This window comes from Oncorhynchus nerka, linkage group LG27 (genome assembly GCF_034236695.1).
Source record: "Oncorhynchus nerka isolate Pitt River linkage group LG27, Oner_Uvic_2.0, whole genome shotgun sequence".
Taxonomy (NCBI): Eukaryota; Metazoa; Chordata; class Actinopteri; order Salmoniformes; family Salmonidae; genus Oncorhynchus; species Oncorhynchus nerka.
This window is the reverse complement of record NC_088422.1, coordinates 97,737,423-97,764,717: the sequence shown is the minus strand read 5'-3', so window position 1 is coordinate 97,764,717 and position 27,295 is coordinate 97,737,423. Positions and strand designations below refer to the sequence as shown.

The following is a 27,295-nucleotide window of genomic DNA, read 5'->3' as shown; positions in this document are numbered from 1 at the left end:
CATGATGTCTCTCCTGTCTCTTATAGAATCTGTTTCACTATGTTCTGATCATGATGTCTCTCTTATAGAATCTGTTTCACTATGTTCTGATCATGATGTCTCTCCTGTCTCTTATAGAATCTGTTTCACTATGTTCTGATCATGATGTCTCTCCTGTCTCTTATAGAATCTGTTTCACTATGTTCTGATCATGATGTCTCTCTTATAGAATCTGTTTCACTATGTTCTGATCATGATGTCTCTCTTATAGAATCTGTTTCACTATGTTCTGATCATGATGTCTCTCTTATAGAATCTGTTTCACTATGTTCTGATCATGATGTCTCTCCTGTCTCTTATAGAAGCTGTTTCACTATGTTCTGATCATGATGTCTCTCCTGTCTCTTATAGAATCTGTTTCACTATGTTCTGATCATGATGTCTCTCCTGTCTCTTATAGAATCTGTTTCACTATGTTCTGATCATGATGTCTCTCCTGTCTCTTATATAATCTGTTTCACTATGTTCTGACCATGATGTCTCTCCTGTCTCTCTTATAGAATCTGTTTCACTATGTTCTGATCATGATGTCTCTCCTGTCTCTTATAGAAGCTGTTTCACTAAGTTCTGATCATGATGTCTCTCCTGTCTCTTATAGAATCTGTTTCACTATGTTCTGATCATGATGTCTCTCTTATAGAATCTGTTTCACTATGTTCTGATCATGATGTCTCTCCTGTCTCTTATATAATCTGTTTCACTATGTTCTGATCATGATGTCTCTCTTATAGAATCTGTTTCACTATGTTCTGACCATGATGTCTCTCTTATAGAATCTGTTTCACTATGTTCTGATCATGATGTCTCTCCTGTCTCTTATAGAAGCTGTTTAACTAAGTTCTGATCATGATGTCTCTCCTGTCTCTTATAGAATCTGTTTCACTATGTTCTGATCATGATGTCCCTCTTATAGAATCTGTTTCACTATGTTCTGATCATGATGTCTCTCCTGTCTCTTATAGAATCTGTTTCACTATGTTCTGATCATGATGTCTCTCTTATAGAATCTGTTTCACTATGTTCTGATCATGATGTCTCTCCTGTCTCTTATAGAATCTGTTTCACTATGTTCTGATCATGATGTCTCTCCTGTCTCTTATAGAATCTGTTTCACTATGTTCTGATCATGATGTCTCTCTTATAGAATCTGTTTCACTATGTTCTGATCATGATGTCTCTCTTATAGAATCTGTTTCACTATGTTCTGATCATGATGTCTCTCTTATAGAATCTGTTTCACTATGTTCTGATCATGATGTCTCTCCTGTCTCTTATAGAAGCTGTTTCACTATGTTCTGATCATGATGTCTCTCCTGTCTCTTATAGAATCTGTTTCACTATGTTCTGATCATGATGTCTCTCCTGTCTCTTATAGAATCTGTTTCACTATGTTCTGATCATGATGTCTCTCCTGTCTCTTATATAATCTGTTTCACTATGTTCTGACCATGATGTCTCTCCTGTCTCTCTTATAGAATCTGTTTCACTATGTTCTGATCATGATGTCTCTCCTGTCTCTTATAGAAGCTGTTTCACTAAGTTCTGATCATGATGTCTCTCCTGTCTCTTATAGAATCTGTTTCACTATGTTCTGATCATGATGTCTCTCTTATAGAATCTGTTTCACTATGTTCTGATCATGATGTCTCTCCTGTCTCTTATATAATCTGTTTCACTATGTTCTGATCATGATGTCTCTCTTATAGAATCTGTTTCACTATGTTCTGATCATGATGTCTCTCTTATAGAATCTGTTTCACTATGTTCTGATCATGATGTCTCTCTTATAGAATCTGTTTCACTATGTTCTGATCATGATGTCTCTCCTGTCTCTTATAGAATCTGTTTCACTATGTTCTGATCATGATGTCTCTCCTGTCTCTTATAGAATCTGTTTCACTATGTTCTGATCATGATGTCTCTCCTGTCTCTTATAGAATCTGTTTCACTATGTTCTGATCATGATGTCTTTCCTGTCTCTCTTATAGAATCTGTTTCACTATGTTCTGATCATGATGTCTCTCCTGTCTCTTATATAATCTGTTTCACTATGTTCTGATCATGATGTCTCTCCTGTCTCTTATAGAATCTGTTTCACTATGTTCTGATCATGATGTCTCTCTTATAGAATCTGTTTCACTATGTTCTGATCATGATGTCTCTCCTGTCTCTTATATAATCTGTTTCACTATGTTCTGATTATGATGTCTCTCTTATAGAATCTGTTCCACTATGTTCTGATCATGATGTCTCTCCTGTCTCTTATAGAATCTGTTTCACTATGTTCTGATCATGATGTCTCTCCTGTCTCTTATAGAATCTGTTTCACTATGTTCTGATTATGATGTCTCTCTTATAGAATCTGTTCCACTATGTTCTGATCATGATGTCTCTCCTGTCTCTCTTATAGAATCTGTTCCACTATGTTCTGATCATGATGTCTCTCCTGTCTCTTATAGAAGCTGTTCCACTATGTTCTGATCATGATGTCTCTCCTGTCTCTTATAGAATCTGTTTCACTATGTTCTGATCATGATGTCTCTGTTATAGAAGCTGTTTCACTATGTTCTGATCACGATGTCTCTCCTGTCTCTGTTATAGAAGCTGTTCCACTATGTTCTGATCATGATGTCTCTCCTGTCTCTTATAGAATCTGTTTCACTATGTTCTGATTATGATGTCTCTCTTATAGAATCTGTTCCACTATGTTCTGATCATGATGTCTCTCCTGTCTCTTATAGAATCTGTTCCACTATGTTCTGATCATGATGTCTCTCTTATAGAATCTGTTTCACTATGTTCTGATCATGATGTCTCTCCTGTCTCTTATAGAATCTGTTTCACTATGTTCTGATCATGATGTCTCTCCTGTCTCTCTTATAGAATCTGTTTCACTATGTTCTGATCATGATGTCTCTCCTGTCTCTTATAGAAGCTGTTTCACTAAGTTCTGATCATGATGTCTCTCCTGTCTCTTATAGAATCTGTTTCACTATGTTCTGATCATGATGTCTCTCTTATAGAATCTGTTTCACTATGTTCTGATCATGATGTCTCTCCTGTCTCTTATAGAATCTGTTTCACTATGTTCTGATCATGATGTCTCTCCTGTCTCTTATAGAATCTGTTTCACTATGTTCTGATCATGATGTCTCTCTTATAGAATCTGTTTCACTATGTTCTGATCATGATGTCTCTCTTATAGAATCTGTTCCACTATGTTCTGATCATGATGTCTCTCCTGTCTCTTATAGAATCTGTTTCACTATGTTCTGATCATGATGTCTCTCTTATAGAATCTGTTTCACTATGTTCTGATCATGATGTCTCTCCTGTCTCTTATAGAATCTGTTTCACTATGTTCTGATTATGATGTCTCTCTTATAGAATCTGTTTCACTATGTTCTGATCATGATGTCTCTCTTATAGAATCTGTTTCACTATGTTCTGATCATGATGTCTCTCTTATAGAATCTGTTTCACTATGTTCTGATCATGATGTCTCTCTTATAGAATCTGTTTCACTATGTTCTGATCATGATGTCTTATGAATCTGTTTCACTATGTTCTGATCATGATGTCTCTCTTATAGAATCTGTTTCACTATGTTCTGATCATGATGTCTCTCCTGTCTCTTATAGAATCTGTTTCACTATGTTCTGATCATGATGTCTCTCCTGTCTCTTATAGAATCTGTTTCACTATGTTCTGATCATGATGTCTCTCCTGTCTCTTATAGAATCTGTTTCACTATGTTCTGATTATGATGTCTCTCTTATAGAATCTGTTTCACTATGTTCTGATCATGATGTCTCTCCTGTCTCTTATAGAATCTGTTTCACTATGTTCTGATCATGATGTCTCTCTTATAGAATCTGTTCCACTATGTTCTGATCATGATGTCTCTCCTGTCTCTTATAGAATCTGTTTCACTATGTTCTGATCATGATGTCTCTCCTGTCTCTTATAGAATCTGTTTCACTATGTTCTGATCATGATGTCTCTCCTGTCTCTTATAGAATCTGTTTCACTATGTTCTGATTATGATGTCTCTCTTATAGAATCTGTTCCACTATGTTCTGATCATGATGTCTCTCCTGTCTCTTATAGAATCTGTTTCACTATGTTCTGATCACGATGTCTCTCCTGTCTCTCTTATAGAATCTGTTTCACTATGTTCTGATCATGATGTCTCTCTTATAGAATCTGTTTCACTATGTTCTGATCATGATGTCTCTCTTATAGAATCTGTTTCACTATGTTCTGATCATGATGTCTCTCCTGTCTCTTATAGAAGCTGTTTCACTATGTTCTGATCATGATGTCTCTCCTGTCTCTTATAGAATCTGTTTCACTATGTTCTGATCATGATGTCTCTCCTGTCTCTTATAGAATCTGTTTCACTATGTTCTGATCATGATGTCTCTCCTGTCTCTTATAGAATCTGTTTCACTATGTTCTGATCATGATGTCTTTCCTGTCTCTCTTATAGAATCTGTTTCACTATGTTCTGATCATGATGTCTCTCCTGTCTCTTATATAATCTGTTTCACTATGTTCTGATCATGATGTCTCTCCTGTCTCTTATAGAATCTGTTTCACTATGTTCTGATCATGATGTCTCTCTTATAGAATCTGTTTCACTATGTTCTGATCATGATGTCTCTCCTGTCTCTTATATAATCTGTTTCACTATGTTCTGATTATGATGTCTCTCTTATAGAATCTGTTCCACTATGTTCTGATCATGATGTCTCTCCTGTCTCTTATAGAATCTGTTTCACTATGTTCTGATCATGATGTCTCTCCTGTCTCTTATAGAATCTGTTTCACTATGTTCTGATTATGATGTCTCTCTTATAGAATCTGTTCCACTATGTTCTGATCATGATGTCTCTCCTGTCTCTTATAGAATCTGTTTCACTATGTTCTGATCATGATGTCTCTCCTGTCTCTTATAGAAGCTGTTCCACTATGTTCTGATCATGATGTCTCTCCTGTCTCTTATAGAATCTGTTTCACTATGTTCTGATCATGATGTCTCTGTTATAGAAGCTGTTTCACTATGTTCTGATCATGATGTCTCTCCTGTCTCTTATAGAATCTGTTTCACTATGTTCTGATCATGATGTCTCTCCTGTCTCTTATAGAATCTGTTTCACTATGTTCTGATTATGATGTCTCTCTCTCTTATAGAATCTGTTCCACTATGTTCTGATCATGATGTCTCTCCTGTCTCTTATAGAATCTGTTTCACTATGTTCTGATCATGATGTCTCTCTTATAGAATCTGTTTCACTATGTTCTGATCATGATGTCTCTCTTATAGAATCTGTTTCACTATGTTCTGATCATGATGTCTCTCCTGTCTCTTATAGAATCTGTTTCACTATGTTCTGATCATGATGTCTCTCTTATAGAATCTGTTTCACTATGTTCTGATCATGATGTCTCTCCTGTCTCTTATAGAATCTGTTTCACTATGTTCTGATCATGATGTCTCTCCTGTCTCTCTTATAGAATCTGTTTCACTATGTTCTGATCATGATGTCTCTCCTGTCTCTTATAGAATCTGTTTCACTATGTTCTGATCATGATGTCTCTCCTGTCTCTTATAGAATCTGTTTCACTATGTTCTGATCATGATGTCTCTCTTATAGAATCTGTTTCACTATGTTCTGATCATGATGTCTCTCCTGTCTCTCTTATAGAATCTGTTTCACTATGTTCTGATCATGATGTCTCTCCTGTCTCTTATAGAATCTGTTTCACTATGTTCTGATCATGATGTCTCCTGTCTCTTATAGAATCTGTTTCACTATGTTCTGATCATGATGTCTCTCTTATAGAATCTGTTTCACTATGTTCTGATCATGATGTCTCTCCTGTCTCTTATAGAATCTGTTTCACTATGTTCTGATCATGATGTCTCTCTTATAGAATCTGTTTCACTATGTTCTGATCATGATGTCTCTCCTGTCTCTTATAGAATCTGTTTCACTATGTTCTGATCATGATGTCTCTCTTATAGAATCTGTTTCACTATGTTCTGATCATGATGTCTCTCTTATAGAATCTGTTTCACTATGTTCTGATCATGATGTCTCTCTTATAGAATCTGTTTCACTATGTTCTGATCATGATGTCTCTCTTATAGAATCTGTTTCACTATGTTCTGATCATGATGTCTCTCTTATAGAATCTGTTTCTATGTTCTGATCATGATGAATCTGTTCCACTATGTTCTGATCATGATGTCTCTCCTGTCTCTTATAGAATCTGTTTCACTATGTTCTGATCATGATGTCTCTCTTATAGAATCTGTTTCACTATGTTCTGATCATGATGTCTCTCCTGTCTCTTATAGAATCTGTTTCACTATGTTCTGATTATGATGTCTCTCTTATAGAATCTGTTTCACTATGTTCTGATCATGATGTCTCTCCTGTCTCTTATTTAAGCTGTTTCACTAGGTTCTGATCATGATGTCTCTCTTATAGAATCTGTTCCACTATGTTCTGATCATGATGTCTCTCCTGTCTCTTATAGAATCTGTTTCACTATGTTCTGATCATGATGTCTCTCCTGTCTCTTATAGAATCTGTTTCACTATGTTCTGATCATGATGTCTCTCCTGTCTCTTATAGAATCTGTTTCACTATGTTCTGATCATGATGTCTCTCTTATAGAATCTGTTTCACTATGTTCTGATCATGATGTCTCTCCTGTCTCTTATAGAATCTGTTTCACTATGTTCTGATCATGATGTCTCTCCTGTCTCTCTTATAGAATCTGTTTCACTATGTTCTGATCATGATGTCTCTCTTATAGAATCTGTTTCACTATGTTCTGATCATGATGTCTCTCTTATAGAATCTGTTTCACTATGTTCTGATCATGATGTCTCTCTGTCTCTTATAGAATCTGTTTCACTATGTTCTGATCATGATGTCTCTCCTGTCTCTTATAGAATCTGTTTCACTATGTTCTGATCATGATGTCTCTCCTGTCTCTTATAGAATCTGTTTCACTATGTTCTGATCATGATGTCTCTCCTGTCTCTTATAGAATCTGTTTCACTATGTTCTGATCATGATGTCTTTCCTGTCTCTCTTATAGAATCTGTTTCACTATGTTCTGATCATGATGTCTCTCCTGTCTCTTATATAATCTGTTTCACTATGTTCTGATCATGATGTCTCTCCTGTCTCTTATAGAATCTGTTTCACTATGTTCTGATCATGATGTCTCTCTTATAGAATCTGTTTCACTATGTTCTGATCATGATGTCTCTCCTGTCTCTTATATAATCTGTTTCACTATGTTCTGATTATGATGTCTCTCTTATAGAATCTGTTCACTATGTTCTGATCATGATGTCTCTCCTGTCTCTTATAGAATCTGTTTCACTATGTTCTGATCATGATGTCTCTCCTGTCTCTTATAGAATCTGTTTCACTATGTTCTGATTATGATGTCTCTCTTATAGAATCTGTTCCACTATGTTCTGATCATGATGTCTCTCCTGTCTCTCTTATAGAATCTGTTCCACTATGTTCTGATCATGATGTCTCTCCTGTCTCTTATAGAAGCTGTTCCACTATGTTCTGATCATGATGTCTCTCCTGTCTCTTATAGAATCTGTTTCACTATGTTCTGATCATGATGTCTCTGTTATAGAAGCTGTTTCACTATGTTCTGATCACGATGTCTCTCCTGTCTCTGTTATAGAAGCTGTTCCACTATGTTCTGATCATGATGTCTCTCCTGTCTCTTATAGAATCTGTTTCACTATGTTCTGATTATGATGTCTCTCTTATAGAATCTGTTCCACTATGTTCTGATCATGATGTCTCTCCTGTCTCTTATAGAATCTGTTCCACTATGTTCTGATCATGATGTCTCTCTTATAGAATCTGTTTCACTATGTTCTGATCATGATGTCTCTCCTGTCTCTTATAGAATCTGTTTCACTATGTTCTGATCATGATGTCTCTCCTGTCTCTCTTATAGAATCTGTTTCACTATGTTCTGATCATGATGTCTCTCCTGTCTCTTATAGAATCTGTTTCACTATGTTCTGATCATGATGTCTCTCTTCTCTTATAGAATCTGTTTCACTATGTTCTGATCATGATGTCTCTCTTATAGAATCTGTTTCACTATGTTCTGATCATGATGTCTCTCTTATAGAATCTGTTTCACTATGTTCTGATCATGATGTCTCTCTTATAGAATCTGTTTCACTATGTTCTGATCATGATGTCTCTCCTGTCTCTTATAGAAGCTGTTTCACTATGTTCTGATCATGATGTCTCTCCTGTCTCTTATAGAATCTGTTTCACTATGTTCTGATCATGATGTCTCTCCTGTCTCTTATAGAATCTGTTTCACTATGTTCTGATCATGATGTCTCTCCTGTCTCTTATAGAATCTGTTTCACTATGTTCTGATCATGATGTCTTTCCTGTCTCTCTTATAGAATCTGTTTCACTATGTTCTGATCATGATGTCTCTCCTGTCTCTTATATAATCTGTTTCACTATGTTCTGATCATGATGTCTCTCCTGTCTCTTATATAATCTGTTTCACTATGTTCTGATTATGATGTCTCTCTTATAGAATCTGTTCCACTATGTTCTGATCATGATGTCTCTCCTGTCTCTTATAGAATCTGTTTCACTATGTTCTGATTATGATGTCTCTCTTATAGAATCTGTTTCACTATGTTCTGATCATGATGTCTCTCTTATAGAATCTGTTTCACTATGTTCTGATCATGATGTCTCTCTTATAGAATCTGTTTCACTATGTTCTGATCATGATGTCTCTCTTATAGAATCTGTTTCACTATGTTCTGATCATGATGTCTCTCCTGTCTCTTATTTAAGCTGTTTCACTAGGTTCTGATCATGATGTCTCTCTTATAGAATCTGTTCCACTATGTTCTGATCATGATGTCTCTCCTGTCTCTTATAGAATCTGTTTCACTATGTTCTGATCATGATGTCTCTCCTGTCTCTTATAGAATCTGTTTCACTATGTTCTGATCATGATGTCTCTCCTGTCTCTTATAGAATCTGTTTCACTATGTTCTGATTATGATGTCTCTCTTATAGAATCTGTTCCACTATGTTCTGATCATGATGTCTCTCCTGTCTCTTATAGAATCTGTTTCACTATGTTCTGATCACGATGTCTCTCCTGTCTCTCTTATAGAATCTGTTTCACTATGTTCTGATCATGATGTCTCTCCTGTCTCTTATAGAATCTGTTTCACTATGTTCTGATCATGATGTCTCTCTTATAGAATCTGTTTCACTATGTTCTGATCATGATGTCTCTCTTATAGAATCTGTTTCACTATGTTCTGATCATGATGTCTCTCTTATAGAATCTGTTTCACTATGTTCTGATCATGATGTCTCTCCTGTCTCTTATAGAAGCTGTTTCACTATGTTCTGATCATGATGTCTCTCCTGTCTCTTATAGAATCTGTTTCACTATGTTCTGATCATGATGTCTCTCCTGTCTCTTATAGAATCTGTTTCACTATGTTCTGATCATGATGTCTCTCCTGTCTCTTATAGAATCTGTTTCACTATGTTCTGATCATGATGTCTTTCCTGTCTCTCTTATAGAATCTGTTTCACTATGTTCTGATCATGATGTCTCTCCTGTCTCTTATATAATCTGTTTCACTATGTTCTGATCATGATGTCTCTCCTGTCTCTTATAGAATCTGTTTCACTATGTTCTGATCATGATGTCTCTCTTATAGAATCTGTTTCACTATGTTCTGATCATGATGTCTCTCCTGTCTCTTATATAATCTGTTTCACTATGTTCTGATTATGATGTCTCTCTTATAGAATCTGTTCCACTATGTTCTGATCATGATGTCTCTCCTGTCTCTTATAGAATCTGTTTCACTATGTTCTGATCATGATGTCTCTCCTGTCTCTTATAGAATCTGTTTCACTATGTTCTGATTATGATGTCTCTCTTATAGAATCTGTTCCACTATGTTCTGATCATGATGTCTCTCCTGTCTCTCTTATAGAATCTGTTCCACTATGTTCTGATCATGATGTCTCTCCTGTCTCTTATAGAAGCTGTTCCACTATGTTCTGATCATGATGTCTCTCCTGTCTCTTATAGAATCTGTTTCACTATGTTCTGATCATGATGTCTCTGTTATAGAAGCTGTTTCACTATGTTCTGATGATGTCTCTCCTGTCTCTGTTATAGAAGCTGTTTCACTATGTTCTGATCATGATGTCTCTCCTGTCTCTTATAGAAGCTGTTCCACTATGTTCTGATCATGATGTCTCTCCTGTCTCTTATAGAATCTGTTTCACTATGTTCTGATTATGATGTCTCTCTTATAGAATCTGTTCCACTATGTTCTGATCATGATGTCTCTCCTGTCTCTTATAGAATCTGTTCCACTATGTTCTGATCATGATGTCTCTCTTATAGAATCTGTTTCACTATGTTCTGATCATGATGTCTCTCCTGTCTCTTATAGAATCTGTTTCACTATGTTCTGATCATGATGTCTCTCCTCTCTTATAGAATCTGTTTCACTATGTTCTGATCATGATGTCTCTCCTGTCTCTTATAGAATCTGTTTCACTATGTTCTGATCATGATGTCTCTCCTGTCTCTTATAGAATCTGTTTCACTATGTTCTGATCATGATGTCTCTCTTATAGAATCTGTTTCACTATGTTCTGATCATGATGTCTCTCTTATAGAATCTGTTTCACTATGTTCTGATCATGATGTCTCCTTATAGAATCTGTTTCACTATGTTCTGATCATGATGTCTCTCCTGTCTCTTATAGAATCTGTTTCACTATGTTCTGATCATGATGTCTCTCCTGTCTCTTATAGAATCTGTTTCACTATGTTCTGATCATGATGTCTCTCCTGTCTCTTATAGAATCTGTTTCACTATGTTCTGATCATGATGTCTCTCCTGTCTCTTATAGAATCTGTTTCACTATGTTCTGATCATGATGTCTCTCCTGTCTCTCTTATAGAATCTGTTTCACTATGTTCTGATCATGATGTCTCTCCTGTCTCTTATATAATCTGTTTCACTATGTTCTGATCATGATGTCTCTCCTGTCTCTTATATAATCTGTTTCACTATGTTCTGATTATGATGTCTCTCTTATAGAATCTGTTCCACTATGTTCTGATCATGATGTCTCTCCTGTCTCTTATAGAATCTGTTTCACTATGTTCTGATCATGATGTCTCTCCTGTCTCTTATAGAATCTGTTTCACTATGTTCTGATTATGATGTCTCTCTTATAGAATCTGTTCCACTATGTTCTGATCATGATGTCTCTCCTGTCTCTCTTATAGAATCTGTTCCACTATGTTCTGATCATGATGTCTCTCCTGTCTCTTATAGAAGCTGTTCCACTATGTTCTGATCATGATGTCTCTCCTGTCTCTTATAGAATCTGTTTCACTATGTTCTGATCATGATGTCTCTGTTATAGAAGCTGTTTCACTATGTTCTGATCACGATGTCTCTCCTGTCTCTGTTATAGAAGCTGTTTCACTATGTTCTGATCACGATGTCTCTCCTGTCTCTGTTATAGAAGCTGTTCCACTATGTTCTGATCATGATGTCTCTCCTGTCTCTTATAGAATCTGTTTCACTATGTTCTGATTATGATGTCTCTCTTATAGAATCTGTTCCACTATGTTCTGATCATGATGTCTCTCCTGTCTCTTATAGAATCTGTTCCACTATGTTCTGATCATGATGTCTCTCTTATAGAATCTGTTTCACTATGTTCTGATCATGATGTCTCTCCTGTCTCTTATAGAATCTGTTTCACTATGTTCTGATCATGATGTCTCTCCTGTCTCTCTTATAGAATCTGTTTCACTATGTTCTGATCATGATGTCTCTCCTGTCTCTTATAGAATCTGTTTCACTATGTTCTGATCATGATGTCTCTCCTGTCTCTTATAGAATCTGTTTCACTATGTTCTGATCATGATGTCTCTCTTATAGAATCTGTTTCACTATGTTCTGATCATGATGTCTCTCTTATAGAATCTGTTTCACTATGTTCTGATCATGATGTCTCTCTTATAGAATCTGTTTCACTATGTTCTGATCATGATGTCTCTCCTGTCTCTTATAGAAGCTGTTTCACTATGTTCTGATCATGATGTCTCTCCTGTCTCTTATAGAATCTGTTTCACTATGTTCTGATCATGATGTCTCTCCTGTCTCTTATAGAATCTGTTTCACTATGTTCTGATCATGATGTCTCTCCTGTCTCTTATAGAATCTGTTTCACTATGTTCTGATCATGATGTCTTTCCTGTCTCTCTTATAGAATCTGTTTCACTATGTTCTGATCATGATGTCTCTCCTGTCTCTTATATAATCTGTTTCACTATGTTCTGATCATGATGTCTCTCCTGTCTCTTATAGAATCTGTTTCACTATGTTCTGATCATGATGTCTCTCTTATAGAATCTGTTTCACTATGTTCTGATCATGATGTCTCTCCTGTCTCTTATATAATCTGTTTCACTATGTTCTGATTATGATGTCTCTCTTATAGAATCTGTTCCACTATGTTCTGATCATGATGTCTCTCCTGTCTCTTATAGAATCTGTTTCACTATGTTCTGATCATGATGTCTCTCCTGTCTCTTATAGAATCTGTTTCACTATGTTCTGATCATGATGTCTCTCCTGTCTCTTATAGAATCTGTTTCACTATGTTCTGATCATGATGTCTCTCTGTCTCTCTTATAGAATCTGTTTCACTATGTTCTGATCATGATGTCTCTCCTGTCTCTTATAGAAGCTGTTCCACTATGTTCTGATCATGATGTCTCTCCTGTCTCTTATAGAATCTGTTTCACTATGTTCTGATCATGATGTCTCTCTTATAGAATCTGTTTCACTATGTTCTGATCATGATGTCTCTCCTGTCTCTTATAGAATCTGTTTCACTATGTTCTGATCATGATGTCTCTCTTATAGAATCTGTTTCACTATGTTCTGATCATGATGTCTCTCCTGTCTCTTATAGAATCTGTTTCACTATGTTCTGATCATGATGTCTCTCCTGTCTCTTATAGAATCTGTTTCACTATGTTCTGATCATGATGTCTCTCCTGTCTCTTATAGAATCTGTTTCACTATGTTCTGATCATGATGTCTCTCTGTCTCTTATAGAATCTGTTTCACTATGTTCTGATCATGATGTCTCTCCTGTCTCTCTTATAGAATCTGTTTCACTATGTTCTGATCATGATGTCTCTCCTGTCTCTTATAGAATCTGTTTCACTATGTTCTGATCATGATGTCTCTCCTGTCTCTTATAGAATCTGTTTCACTATGTTCTGATCATGATGTCTCTCTTATAGAATCTGTTTCACTATGTTCTGATCATGATGTCTCTCCTGTCTCTTATAGAATCTGTTCCACTATGTTCTGATCATGATGTCTCTGTTATAGAATCTGTTTCACTATGTTCTGATCATGATGTCTCTCCTGTCTCTTATATAATCTGTTTCACTATGTTCTGATCACGATGTCTCTCCTGTCTCTTATAGAATCTGTTTTACTATGTTCTGATCATGATGTCTCTCCTGTCTCTTATAGAATCTGTTTCACTATGTTCTGATCATGATGTCTCTCCTGTCTCTTATAGAATCTGTTTCACTATGTTCTGATCATGATGTCTCTCTTATAGAATCTGTTTCACTATGTTCTGATCATGATGTCTCTCTGTCTCTTATAGAATCTGTTTCACTATGTTCTGATCATGATGTCTCTCCTGTCTCTTATAGAATCTGTTTCACTATGTTCTGATCATGATGTCTCTCCTGTCTCTTATAGAATCTGTTTCACTATGTTCTGATCATGATGTCTCTTTTATAGAATCTGTTTCACTATGTTCTGATCATGATGTCTCTCCTTTCTCTTATAGAATCTGTTTCACTATGTTCTGATCATGATGTCTCTCTTATATAATCTGTTTCACTATGTTCTGATCATGATGTCTCTCTTATAGAATCTGTTCCACTATGTTCTGATCATGATGTCTCTCCTGTCTCTAATAGAATCTGTTTCACTATGTTCTGATCATGATGTATCTCCTGTCTCTAATAGAATCTGTTTCACTATGTTCTGATCATGATGTCTCTCTTATAGAATCTGTTTCACTATGTTCTGATCATGATGTCTCTCCTGTCTCTTATAGAATCTGTTTCACTATGTTCTGATTATGATGTCTCTCTTATAGAATCTGTTCCACTATGTTCTGATCATGATGTCTCTCCTGTCTCTCTTATAGAATCTGTTCCACTATGTTCTGATCATGATGTCTCTCCTGTCTCTTATAGAAGCTGTTCCACTATGTTCTGATCATGATGTCTCTCCTGTCTCTTATAGAATCTGTTTCACTATGTTCTGATCATGATGTCTCTGTTATAGAATCTGTTTCACTATGTTCTGATCATGATGTCTCTCCTGTCTCTTATAGAATCTGTTCCACTATGTTCTGATCATGATGTCTCTCCTGTCTCTTATAGAATCTGTTTCACTATGTTCTGATTATGATGTCTCTCTTATAGAATCTGTTCCACTATGTTCTGATCATGATGTCTCTCCTGTCTCTTATAGAATCTGTTCCACTATGTTCTGATCATGATGATGTCTCTCTTATAGAATCTGTTTCACTATGTTCTGATCATGATGTCTCTCCTGTCTCTTATAGAATCTGTTTCACTATGTTCTGATCATGATGTCTCTCCTGTCTCTTATAGAATCTGTTTCACTATGTTCTGATCATGATGTCTCTCCTGTCTCTTATAGAATCTGTTTCACTATGTTCTGATCATGATGTCTCTCCTGTCTCTTATATAATCTGTTTCACTATGTTCTGATCACGATGTTTCTCCTGTCTCTTATAGAATCTGTTTCACTATGTTCTGATCATGATGTCTCTCCTGTCTCTTATAGAATCTGTTTCACTATGTTCTGATCATGATGTCTCTCTTATAGAATCTGTTCCACTATGTTCTGATCATGATGTCTCTCCTGTCTCTTATAGAATCTGTTTCACTATGTTCTGATCATGATGTCTCTCTTATAGAATCTGTTTCACTATGTTCTGATCATGATGTCTCTCCTGTCTCTTATAGAATCTGTTTCACTATGTTCTGATTATGATGTCTCTCTTATAGAATCTGTTTCACTATGTTCTGATCATGATGTCTCTCTTATAGAATCTGTTTCACTATGTTCTGATCATGATGTCTCTCTTATAGAATCTGTTTCACTATGTTCTGATCATGATGTCTCTCTTATAGAATCTGTTTCACTATGTTCTGATCATGATGTCTCTCCTGTCTCTTATAGAATCTGTTTCACTATGTTCTGATCATGATGTCTCTCCTGTCTCTTATAGAATCTGTTTCACTATGTTCTGATCATGATGTCTCTCCTGTCTCTTATAGAATCTGTTTCACTATGTTCTGATCATGATGTCTCTCCTGTCTCTTATAGAATCTGTTTCACTATGTTCTGATTATGATGTCTCTCTTATAGAATCTGTTCCACTATGTTCTGATCATGATGTCTCTCCTGTCTCTTATAGAATCTGTTTCACTATGTTCTGATCATGATGTCCTGTCTCTTATAGAATCTGTTTCACTATGTTCTGATCATGATGTCTCTCCTGTCTCTTATAGAATCTGTTTCACTATGTTCTGATCATGATGTCTCTGTTATAGAAGCTGTTTCACTATGTTCTGATCACGATGTCTCTCCTGTCTCTGTTATAGAATCTGTTTCACTATGTTCTGATCATGATGTCTCTCCTGTCTCTTATAGAATCTGTTCCACTATGTTCTGATCATGATGTCTCTCCTGTCTCTTATAGAATCTGTTTCACTATGTTCTGATCATGATGTCTCTCCTGTCTCTCTTATAGAATCTGTTTCACTATGTTCTGATCATGATGTCTCTCCTGTCTCTTATAGAATCTGTTTCACTATGTTCTGATCATGATGTCTCTCTTATAGAATCTGTTTCACTATGTTCTGATCATGATGTCTCTCCTGTCTCTTATAGAATCTGTTTCACTATGTTCTGATCATGATGTCTCTCTTATGTCTGTTTCTATGTTCTGATCATGATGTCTCTTATAGAATCTGTTTCACTATGTTCTGATCATGATGTCTCTCTTATAGAATCTGTTTCACTATGTTCTGATCATGATGTCTCTCCTGTCTCTCTTATAGAATCTGTTCCACTATGTTCTGATCATGATGTCTCTCCTGTCTCTTATAGAAGCTGTTCCACTATGTTCTGATCATGATGTCTCTCCTGTCTCTTATAGAATCTGTTTCACTATGTTCTGATCATGATGTCTCTGTTATAGAAGCTGTTTCACTATGTTCTGATCACGATGTCTCTCCTGTCTCTGTTATAGAAGCTGTTCCACTATGTTCTGATCATGATGTCTCTCCTGTCTCTTATAGAATCTGTTTCACTATGTTCTGATTATGATGTCTCTCTTATAGAATCTGTTCCACTATGTTCTGATCATGATGTCTCTCCTGTCTCTTATAGAATCTGTTCCACTATGTTCTGATCATGATGTCTCTCTTATAGAATCTGTTTCACTATGTTCTGATCATGATGTCTCTCCTGTCTCTTATAGAATCTGTTTCACTATGTTCTGATCATGATGTCTCTCCTGTCTCTCTTATAGAATCTGTTTCACTATGTTCTGATCATGATGTCTCTCCTGTCTCTTATAGAAGCTGTTTCACTATGTTCTGATCATGATGTCTCTCCTGTCTCTTATAGAATCTGTTTCACTATGTTCTGATCATGATGTCTCTCTTATAGAATCTGTTTCACTATGTTCTGATCATGATGTCTCTCTTATAGAATCTGTTTCACTATGTTCTGATCATGATGTCTCTCTTATAGAATCTGTTTCACTATGTTCTGATCATGATGTCTCTCCTGTCTCTTATAGAAGCTGTTTCACTATGTTCTGATCATGATGTCTCTCCTGTCTCTTATAGAATCTGTTTCACTATGTTCTGATCATGATGTCTCTCCTGTCTCTTATAGAATCTGTTTCACTATGTTCTGATCATGATGTCTCTCCTGTCTCTTATAGAATCTGTTTCACTATGTTCTGATCATGATGTCTTTCCTGTCTCTCTTATAGAATCTGTTTCACTATGTTCTGATCATGATGTCTCTCCTGTCTCTTATATAATCTGTTTCACTATGTTCTGATCATGATGTCTCTCCTGTCTCTTATAGAATCTGTTTCACTATGTTCTGATCATGATGTCTCTCTTATAGAATCTGTTTCACTATGTTCTGATCATGATGTCTCTCCTGTCTCTTATATAATCTGTTTCACTATGTTCTGATTATGATGTCTCTCTTATAGAATCTGTTCCACTATGTTCTGATCATGATGTCTCTCCTGTCTCTTATAGAATCTGTTTCACTATGTTCTGATCATGATGTCTCTCCTGTCTCTTATAGAATCTGTTTCACTATGTTCTGATTATGATGTCTCTCTTATAGAATCTGTTCCACTATGTTCTGATCATGATGTCTCTCCTGTCTCTCTTATAGAATCTGTTCCACTATGTTCTGATCATGATGTCTCTCCTGTCTCTTATAGAAGCTGTTCCACTATGTTCTGATCATGATGTCTCTCCTGTCTCTTATAGAATCTGTTTCACTATGTTCTGATCATGATGTCTCTCCTGTCTCTCTTATAGAATCTGTTTCACTATGTTCTGATCATGATGTCTCTCCTGTCTCTTATAGAAGCTGTTTCACTAAGTTCTGATCATGATGTCTCTCCTGTCTCTTATAGAATCTGTTTCACTATGTTCTGATCATGATGTCTCTCTTATAGAATCTGTTTCACTATGTTCTGATCATGATGTCTCTCCTGTCTCTTATAGAATCTGTTTCACTATGTTCTGATCATGATGTCTCTCTTATAGAATCTGTTTCACTATGTTCTGATCATGATGTCTCTCTTATAGAATCTGTTTCACTATGTTCTGATCATGATGTCTCTCTTATAGAATCTGTTTCACTATGTTCTGATCATGATGTCTTTCCTGTCTCTTATAGAAGCTGTTTCACTATGTTCTGATCATGATGTCTCTCCTGTCTCTTATAGAATCTGTTTCACTATGTTCTGATCATGATGTCTCTCCTGTCTCTTATAGAATCTGTTTCACTATGTTCTGATCATGATGTCTCTCCTGTCTCTTATAGAATCTGTTTCACTATGTTCTGATCATGATGTCTTTCCTGTCTCTCTTATAGAATCTGTTTCACTATGTTCTGATCATGATGTCTCTCCTGTCTCTTATAGAATCTGTTTCACTATGTTCTGATCATGATGTCTCTCCTGTCTCTTATAGAATCTGTTTCACTATGTTCTGATCATGATGTCTCTCTTATATAATCTGTTTCACTATGTTCTGATCATGATGTCTCTCTTATAGAATCTGTTCCACTATGTTCTGATCATGATGTCTCTCCTGTCTCTAATAGAATCTGTTTCACTATGTTCTGATCATGATGTATCTCCTGTCTCTAATAGAATCTGTTTCACTATGTTCTGATCATGATGTCTCTCTTATAGAATCTGTTTCACTATGTTCTGATCATGTCTCTCCTGTCTCTTATAGAATCTGTTTCACTATGTTCTGATCATGATGTCTCTCTTATAGAATCTGTTTCACTATGTTCTGATCATGATGTCTCTCCTGTCTCTTATAGAATCTGTTTCACTATGTTCTGATCATGATGTCTCTTTTATATAATCTGTTTCACTATGTTCTGATCATGATGTCTCTCTTATAGAATCTGTTCCACTATGTTCTGATCATGATGTCTCTCCTGTCTCTAATAGAATCTGTTTCACTATGTTCTGATCATGATGTCTCTCCTGTCTCTTATAGAAGCTGTTTCACTAAGTTCTGATCATGATGTCTCTCCTGTCTCTTATAGAATCTGTTTCACTATGTTCTGATCATGATGTCTCTGTTATAGAAGCTGTTCCACTATGTTCTGATCATGATGTCTCTCTTATATAATCTGTTTCACTATGTTCTGATCATGATGTCTCTCCTGTCTCTTATAGAATCTGTTTCACTATGTTCTGATCATGATGTCTCTCCTGTCTCTCTTATAGAATCTGTTTCACTATGTTCTGATCATGATGTCTCTCTTATAGAATCTGTTTCACTATGTTCTGATCATGATGTCTCTCCTGTCTCTTATAGAATCTGTTTCACTATGTTCTGATCATGATGTCTCTCTTATAGAATCTGTTTCACTATGTTCTGATCATGATGTCTCTCCTGTCTCTTATAGAATCTGTTTCACTATGTTCTGATCATAATCTGATGTTCTGATGTCTCTCTTATAGAATCTGTTCCACTATGTTCTGATCATGATGTCTCTCCTGTCTTATAGAATCTGTTTTGTACTGATGTTCTCCTGATAGAATCTGATGTTCTGATCATGATGTATCTCCTGTCTCTAATAGAATCTGTTTCACTATGTTCTGATCATGATGTCTCTCTTATAGAATCTGTTTCACTATGTTCTGATCATGATGTCTCTCCTGTCTCTTATAGAATATGTTCCACTATGTTCTGATCATGATGTCTCTCCTGTCTATTATAGAAGCTGTTTCCTTATGCTCTGATTAAATATGACACAGAGAGAGATGAACCAATCAGAGACTCTACCGGACTGTGTGTAGAAGCTCCTAAAGGTGAGATGCTCTTTCATAGGTGTGTTAGTATTGGCCTTTATTTAACCAGGGAGGTTACTGTGGACACATTCTGGTGTACAATAATGACCTGAAAATCACACACATCTCAATGTACATTATGTTATTCATGTGTGGGTGTATAGCCCGTTCCCTAAGGAAGAGACAGGACTGTTGGTGTGGGTATACATTATGGTGTGTGTGTGTGTGTGTGTGTGTGTGTGTGTGTGTGTGTGTGTGTGTGTGTGTGTGTGTGTGTGTGTGTGTGTGTGTGTGTGTGTGTGTGTGTGTGTGTGTGTCTTCCTGAAGATGAAACAGGACTGTTGGTGTGCCAGATCACGGGCATCGCTCCTTTTGTTGGATACGCTAACAGCCAGCAGACAGAGAAGAAGAGACTGAGAGACGTGTTTCAGAAAGGAGATCTGTACTTTAACAGTGGAGACCTGCTGAAGATAGGCCAGGACAACTTTATTTACTTTCAGGATCGAGTCGGAGATACATTCAGGTACGTATTCTGACCTACAGTATGGCATTATATTTAGTTGAGTTGTATTGACCCCTACAGGTGGAAGGGAGAGCATATATTATATTATATTTAGTTTAGTTGAATTGACCCCTACAGGTGGAAGGAGAGCATATATTATGTTATATTTAGTTGAGTTATATTGACCCCTACAGGTGGAAGGGAGAGAATCTATTATATTTAGTTGACTTGTATTGACCCCTACAGGTGGAAGGGAGAGAATCTATTATATTATATTTAGTTGACTTGTATTGACCCCTACAGGTGGAAGGGAGAGAACATATTATATTATATTTAGTTGAGTTATATTGACCCCTACAGGTGGAAGGAGAGCATATATTATATTATATTTAGTTGAGTTATATTGACCCTACAGGTGGAAGGGAGAGAACATATTATATTTAGTTGAGTTGAATTGACCCCTACAGGTGGAAGGGAGAGAATCTATTATATTTAGTTGACTTGTATTGACCCCTACAGGTGGAAGGGAGAGCATATATTATATTATATTTAGTTGACTTGTATTGACCCCTACAGGTGGAAGGGAGAGCATATATTATATTATATTTAGTTGACTTGTATTGACCCCTACAGGTGGAAGGGAGAGAATATATTATATTATATTTAGTTGACTTGTATTGACCCCTACAGTTGGAAGGGAGAGAACATATTATATTATATTTAGATGAGTTATATTGACCCCTACAGGTGGAAGGGAGAGAACATATTATATTTAGTAGAGTTGAATTGACCCCTACAGGTGGAAGGGAGATAATCTATTATATTTAGTTGAGTTGACCCCTACAGGTGGAAGGGAGAGCATCTATTATATTATATTTAGTTGAGTTGAATTGACCCCTACAGGTGGAAGGGAGAGAATATATTATATTTAGTTGAGTTGAATTGACCCTACAGGTGGAAGGGAGAGAATATATTATATTTAGTTGAGTTGAATTGACCCTACAGGTGGAAGGGAGAGAATATATTATATCATATTTAGTTGAGTTATATTGACCCCTGCAGGTGGAAGGGAGAGAACATATTATATTTAGTTGAGTTGTATTGACCCCTACAGGTGGAAGGGAGAGAATATATTATATTTAGTTGAGTTGAATTGACCCCTACAGGTGGAAGGGAGACAACATATTATATTATATTTAGTTGACTTGTATTGACCCCTACAGGTGGAAAGGAGAGAATGTGGCCACAACTGAAGTAGCTGACATCCTCACCCTGATAGACTTTGTCCAAGAGGCAAATGTCTACGGTGTTCAAGTACCAGGTAAATCTAACCCTAACCTTAATCCAATGACCAGGTAAATCTAACCCTAACCTTAATCCAAGGACCAGGTAAATCTAACCCTAACCTTAATCCAAGGACCAGGTAAATCTAACCCTAACCTTAATCCAAGTACCAGGTAAATCTAACCCTGACCATATCCAAGTACCAGGTAAATCTAACCCTAACCTTAATCCAAGGACCAGGTAAATCTAACCCTAACCTTAATCCAAGTACCAGGTAAATCTAACCCTAACCTTAATCCAAGGACCAGGTAAATCTAACCTAACCTTAATCCAAGTACCAGGTAAATATAACCCTAACCTTAATCCAAGGACCAGGTAAATCTAACCCTAACCTTAATCCAAGTAGCAGGAACCCTAACCCTAACCTTAATCCAAGTACCAGGTAAATCTAACCCTAACCTTAATCCAAGGACCAGGTAAATCTAACCCTAACCTTAATCCAAGTAGCAGGGAACCCTAACCTTAATCCAAGTACCAGATAAATCTAACCTTAATCCAAGTACCAGGTAAATCTAACCCTAACCTTAATCCAAGTACCAGGTACATCTAACCCTAACCTTAATCCAAGTACCAGGTAAATCTAACCCTAACCTTAATCCAAGGACCAGGTAAATCTAACCCTAACCTTAATCCAAGTACCAGGTAAATCTAACCCTAACCTTAATCCAAGTACCAGGTACATCTAACCCTAACCTTAATCCAAGTACCAGGTAAATCTAACCCTAACCTTAATCCAAGGACCAGGTAAATCTAACCCTAACCTTAATCCAAGTACCAGGTAAATCTAACCCTAACCTTAATCCAAGTACCAGGTAAATCTAACCTTAATCCAAGTACCAGGTAAATCTAACCCTAACCTTAATCTACATTACATTACATTTAAGTCATTTAGCAGTACCAGGTACATCTAATCTTAATCCAAGTACCAGGTAAATCTAACCCTAACCTTATCCAAGTACCAGGTAAATCTAACCTTAATCCAAGTACCAGGTAAATCTAACCCTAACCTTATCCAAGTACCAGGTAAATCTAACCCTAACCTTAATCCAAGTAGCAGGGAACCCTAACCTTAATCCAAGTACCAGATAAATCTAACCTTAATCCAAGTACCAGGTAAATCTAACCCTAACCTTATCCAAGTACCAGGTAAATCTAACCCTAACCTTAATCCAAGTAGCAGGGAACCCTAACCTTAATCTAAGTACCAGATAAATCTAACCTTAATCCAAGTACCAGGTAAATCTAACCCTAACCTTAATCCAAGTAGCAGGGAACCCTAACCTTAATCTAAGTACCAGATAAATCTAACCTTAATCCAAGTACCAGGTAAATCTAACCCTAACCTTAATCCAAGTAGCAGGGAACCCTAACCTTAATCTAAGTACCAGATAAGTCTAACCTTAATCCAAGTACCAGGTAAACCTAACCCTAACCTTAATCCAAGTAGCAGGGAACCCTAACCTTTACTTTAACATCAAACAGTACAATAATCCCCATAATAATCTGTCAGTTTAAACTAGAGATATCTTGCATTGGCGTCTCAATCCACCACATCCACCGATGTCGCACTTCTGCATCTTCAGTCATCGGTGACGGAGCGGTGTTGTCAGACCACCCAATAGGACAGGCACTTCAGAACAAACTTGTCATTCAATGTGTTTGAATGGGCTAATAGCAGTAAAATCAGTGTTTTTTCTATCTTTTTTTATACTTCAAGGAGTCTTAGAATTCTAAATCAAATAGATAAATGAACATTGGTATGACCTTCTTAAAACAATTCCATATAGTTTAGTGGAACTTTAAAATACAGTAAGTGTCGTCACCGTATGATGCGTTCTGATTGTTTAGTTGTTGGAATGAGGGATTGTTGTATTCTGTCTCCAAGGCAACGAGGGGAGGATAGGAATGGCTGCCGTCACGGTGAAGGGGGGAGAACAGTTTGATGGCAACAAAACGTTCAGCCATGTAGCCAGCTACCTACCGGCGTATGCACGGCCACGCTTCATACGCATCCAGGTAACTATTCAAAAGTCTTTCTTCCTTATATTTACATCATTAATTGTAGACAATTCATGTTATTATTGATTTGAAAGTAGAATTTAAAAAATGTTGGCTTTTGTTTCAACCTCCGGGTTGAAAAACGCTATGTGGGAGCATATCGGAGTGTGTGGACTCTTTTTGTGGTTATGAGATCAGGGGGTTATCTGGATCAAAAATGAACGTAAGTGCTGGACGTGGCAGGGAGCGCTATCAGCCCGTCGGCTTGGCTGCATTTTGGAGACAATGTTAGAGGCACCCCATCTTGGTGATGTAGAGAAATATTTGCATTTTGAAGTCAATTTCCTACAATTCTGCACGTCTCAATGGAGCTGAAACAAGTTTTTGCAGTTTTAAAGCTAATTTCCTTCAATTCTAGGCATTTAGTTCAATGCTGTGTTCTTTTGTTCAACCTAAAAAACACAATCTATACGATCCAGGCTGTATCACATCCGGCCGTGATTGGGAGTCCCATAGAGGGGCGCACAATTGGCCCAGGTTTGGCTGGGGTAGGCCCTCATTGTAAATATCAATTTGTTCTTAACTGACTTGCCTCGTTAAATAAATCTTACATGTAAAAAATAAAACAAATCTATCATGCTAAATTCATTGTTTTTGTAATGTTCTATTCTCCCTGACTGTCTAGCTTTTATGTTGGTTATTGTTAGTTCTCAAAAGATTATATTACTGAAAAATAATATTTTACTCGTTTAAGTTTACACTGAAATGTTTTTTTTCACCCCAAAAAGGTATTTAAAAATACATTTTTACACTGTTTGGACTTAGTCGACCAGAAGAACCGCTTAGGCGGCCCGCCCAAGGATTTCAATGGCAGAAAAATCCCTGGAGATGAATAGTGAATAGTCCACTGAGCCAAAAGCCTGTGTGTGTTTACATGTCTCTCTATGCCCCCTCTCTCTCCTGTCTGTCTGTCTGTCTGTCTGTCTGTCTGTCTGTCTGTCTGTCTGTCTGTCTGTCTGTCTGTCTGTCTGTCTGTCTGTCTGTCTGTCTGTCTGTTTGTCTGTCTGTTTGTCTGTGTGTCTGTCTGTCTGTCTGTCTGTCTGTCTGTCTGTCTGTCTGTCTGTCTGTCTGTCTGTCTGTCTGTCTGTCTGTGTCTCTGTCTGTCTGTGTCTCCCCATCCATCCAGAATGCGGTGGAGATGACGGGGACCTTCAAGCAGATGAAGGTGAGGTTAGTGGAGGAAGGTTTCGACCCGGCAGGCATCACAGACCCTCTGTACATCCTACAGGAGAGAAATCAGAGTTACACACCAATGACAGGCCAGATCTACGGCTCTATAGTGGCAGGCAGCATCAAGCTGTGAACAGATCTGTGGTGATACTACTCCTGGGTCCTATTCATTAGGGCATGCAATTGAAAACGTTTCAAAAATGTTTTGCAACGGAAAACAAAAATGAGCATTACTTAGTCCCTCCCTGTTTTAGTCCACGCCAGCCCTCATTCTTTTCCTGCGGCATCGTCTGAGACCGGCCACCCGGACAGCTAATGAAACTTAGGAGTATTTCTGTCAGTAATAAAGCTCTTTTGTGTGGAAAATCTAATTCTGATTGGCTGGGCCTGTGTTAAAGTGATTTAAGTAATGTTGACCGATAATGATTAAATAATTCCACTCTGAAACCTTATAACTGTATGAAATTGATTAGAATCATACAATTATTATCTGATGGTTTTGTGTAGTTTTAGTCAGTAAAATTATAAATCTGTGAGTGTAGTTTTAGTCAGAATTAGGGTTAAACAATATATCTGTACAATGTGTCTTTATAGTATCTTAAACACAGACTCTCTGAGCAAAATGCAGTGCCGACCTGGGAGAGGACAGGGAGTACTTCTCAAGGTCTCCCTAATCTTTGTCGGCTGGGTAATGATACAGTATGTGTGTAGGATACCTACTGTTTGTGTGTGGAAGTATGTGTGTAGGATACCTACTGTTTGTGTGTGGAAGTATGTGCGTAGGATACCTACTGTTTGTGTGTGGAAGTATGTGCGTAGGATTCCTACTGTTTGTGTGTGGAAGTATGTGCGTAGGATACCAACTGTTTGTATGTGAATGTAAGTGCATAAGGAGCCAGTATAAAATGAATGGTTTTGTACAACGGACCAGCGCTCTCATGAATAAACATTTTGACTATCATAGCTGGGCCTCTGTCTGTTTCAATCAACCAGTATCTTACAAATTCTGGGTTGCAGACTGAGTAGTTTAATTGAATTGGGTTTTGAACATTGAGAACATAATTCTCGTGACAGCCTGGGCCTGGCTCCCAAGTGGGTGGGCCTATGCCCTCCTAGGCCCATCCATGGCTAGCCTACACCTTGACCAGGGGTCAGAGAGAAGATATCACATCTATATAGACTAGGTAGAGCCTACAACTTGACCAGGGGTCAGAGAGCAGATATTCCATCTATATAGACTAGGTAGAGCCTACACCTTGTCCAGGTGTCAGAGAGCAGATATTCCATCTATATAGACTAGGTAGAGCCTACACCTTGTCCAGGGGTCAGGGAGCAGATATTACATCTATATAGACTAGGTAGAGCCTACACCTTGTCCAGGGGTCAGAGAGCAGATATTACATCTATATAGACTAGGTAGAGCCTACACCTTGTCCAGGGTCAGAGAGCAGATATTACATCTATATAGACTAGGTAGAGCCTACACCTTGTCCAGGGGTCAGAGAGCAGATATTCCATCTATATAGACTAGGTAGAGCCTACACCTTGACCAGGGGTCAGAGAGCAGATATTCCATCTATATAGACCAGGTAAAGCCTACACTTTGTCCAGGGTCAGGGAGCAGATATTCCATCTATATAGACTAGGTAGAGCCTACACCTTGTCCAGGGGTCAGAGAGCAGATATTCCATCTATATAGACTAGGTAGAGCCTACACCTTGTCCAGGGGTCAGAGAGCAGATATTACATCTATATAGACTAGGTAGAGCCTACACCTTGTCCAGGGGTCAGAGAGCAGATATTACATCTATATAGACTAGGTAGAGCCTACACCTTGTCCAGGTGTCAGAGAGCAGATATTCCATCTATATAGACTAGGTAGAGCCTACACCTTGTCCAGCGGTCAGAGAGAAGATATCACATCTATATAGACTAGGTAGAGCCTACACCTTGTCCAGGGGTCAGAGAGCAGATATTACATCTATATAGACTAGGTAGAGCCTACACCTTGTCCAGGGGTCAGAGAGAAGATATCACATCTATATAGACTAGGTAGAGCCTACACCTTGTCCAGGGTCAGAGAGAAGATATCACATCTATATAGACTAGGTACCTTGTCCAGCCAGAGAGAAGATATCACATCTATATAGACTAGGTGCCTACACCTTGTCCAGGGTCAGAGAGCAGATATTACATCTATATAGATTAGGTAGAGCCTACACCTTGTCCAGGGGTCAGGGAGCAGATATCACATCTATATAGACTAGGTAGAGCCTACACCTTGTCCAGGGGTCAGAGAGCAGATATTACATCTATATAGACTAGGTAGAGCCTACACCTTGTCCAGGGGTCAGAGAGCAGA

The 27,295-nt window shown here is 37.3% G+C and overlaps 1 protein-coding gene across 2 annotated transcripts in view; it reads left to right on the top strand.

Moving 5' to 3' along the window:
• Positions 1-25,896, top strand: part of LOC135565406 (long-chain fatty acid transport protein 2-like) — an 89,648-nt gene extending 63,752 nt beyond the window's left edge. For both annotated transcript variants that reach the window (XM_065012410.1, XM_065012409.1), the window contains 5 exons: positions 19,790-19,880; positions 20,187-20,382; positions 21,585-21,682; positions 23,591-23,721; positions 24,890-25,896. In XM_065012410.1, the coding sequence (XP_064868482.1) occupies positions 19,790-19,880; positions 20,187-20,382; positions 21,585-21,682; positions 23,591-23,721; positions 24,890-25,066 (693 nt within the window). In that variant the 3' untranslated portion in view covers positions 25,067-25,896. The remainder of the gene's footprint in view (positions 1-19,789; positions 19,881-20,186; positions 20,383-21,584; positions 21,683-23,590; positions 23,722-24,889) is intronic.
• The last annotated feature ends 1,399 nt before the right edge of the window (positions 25,897-27,295 follow it).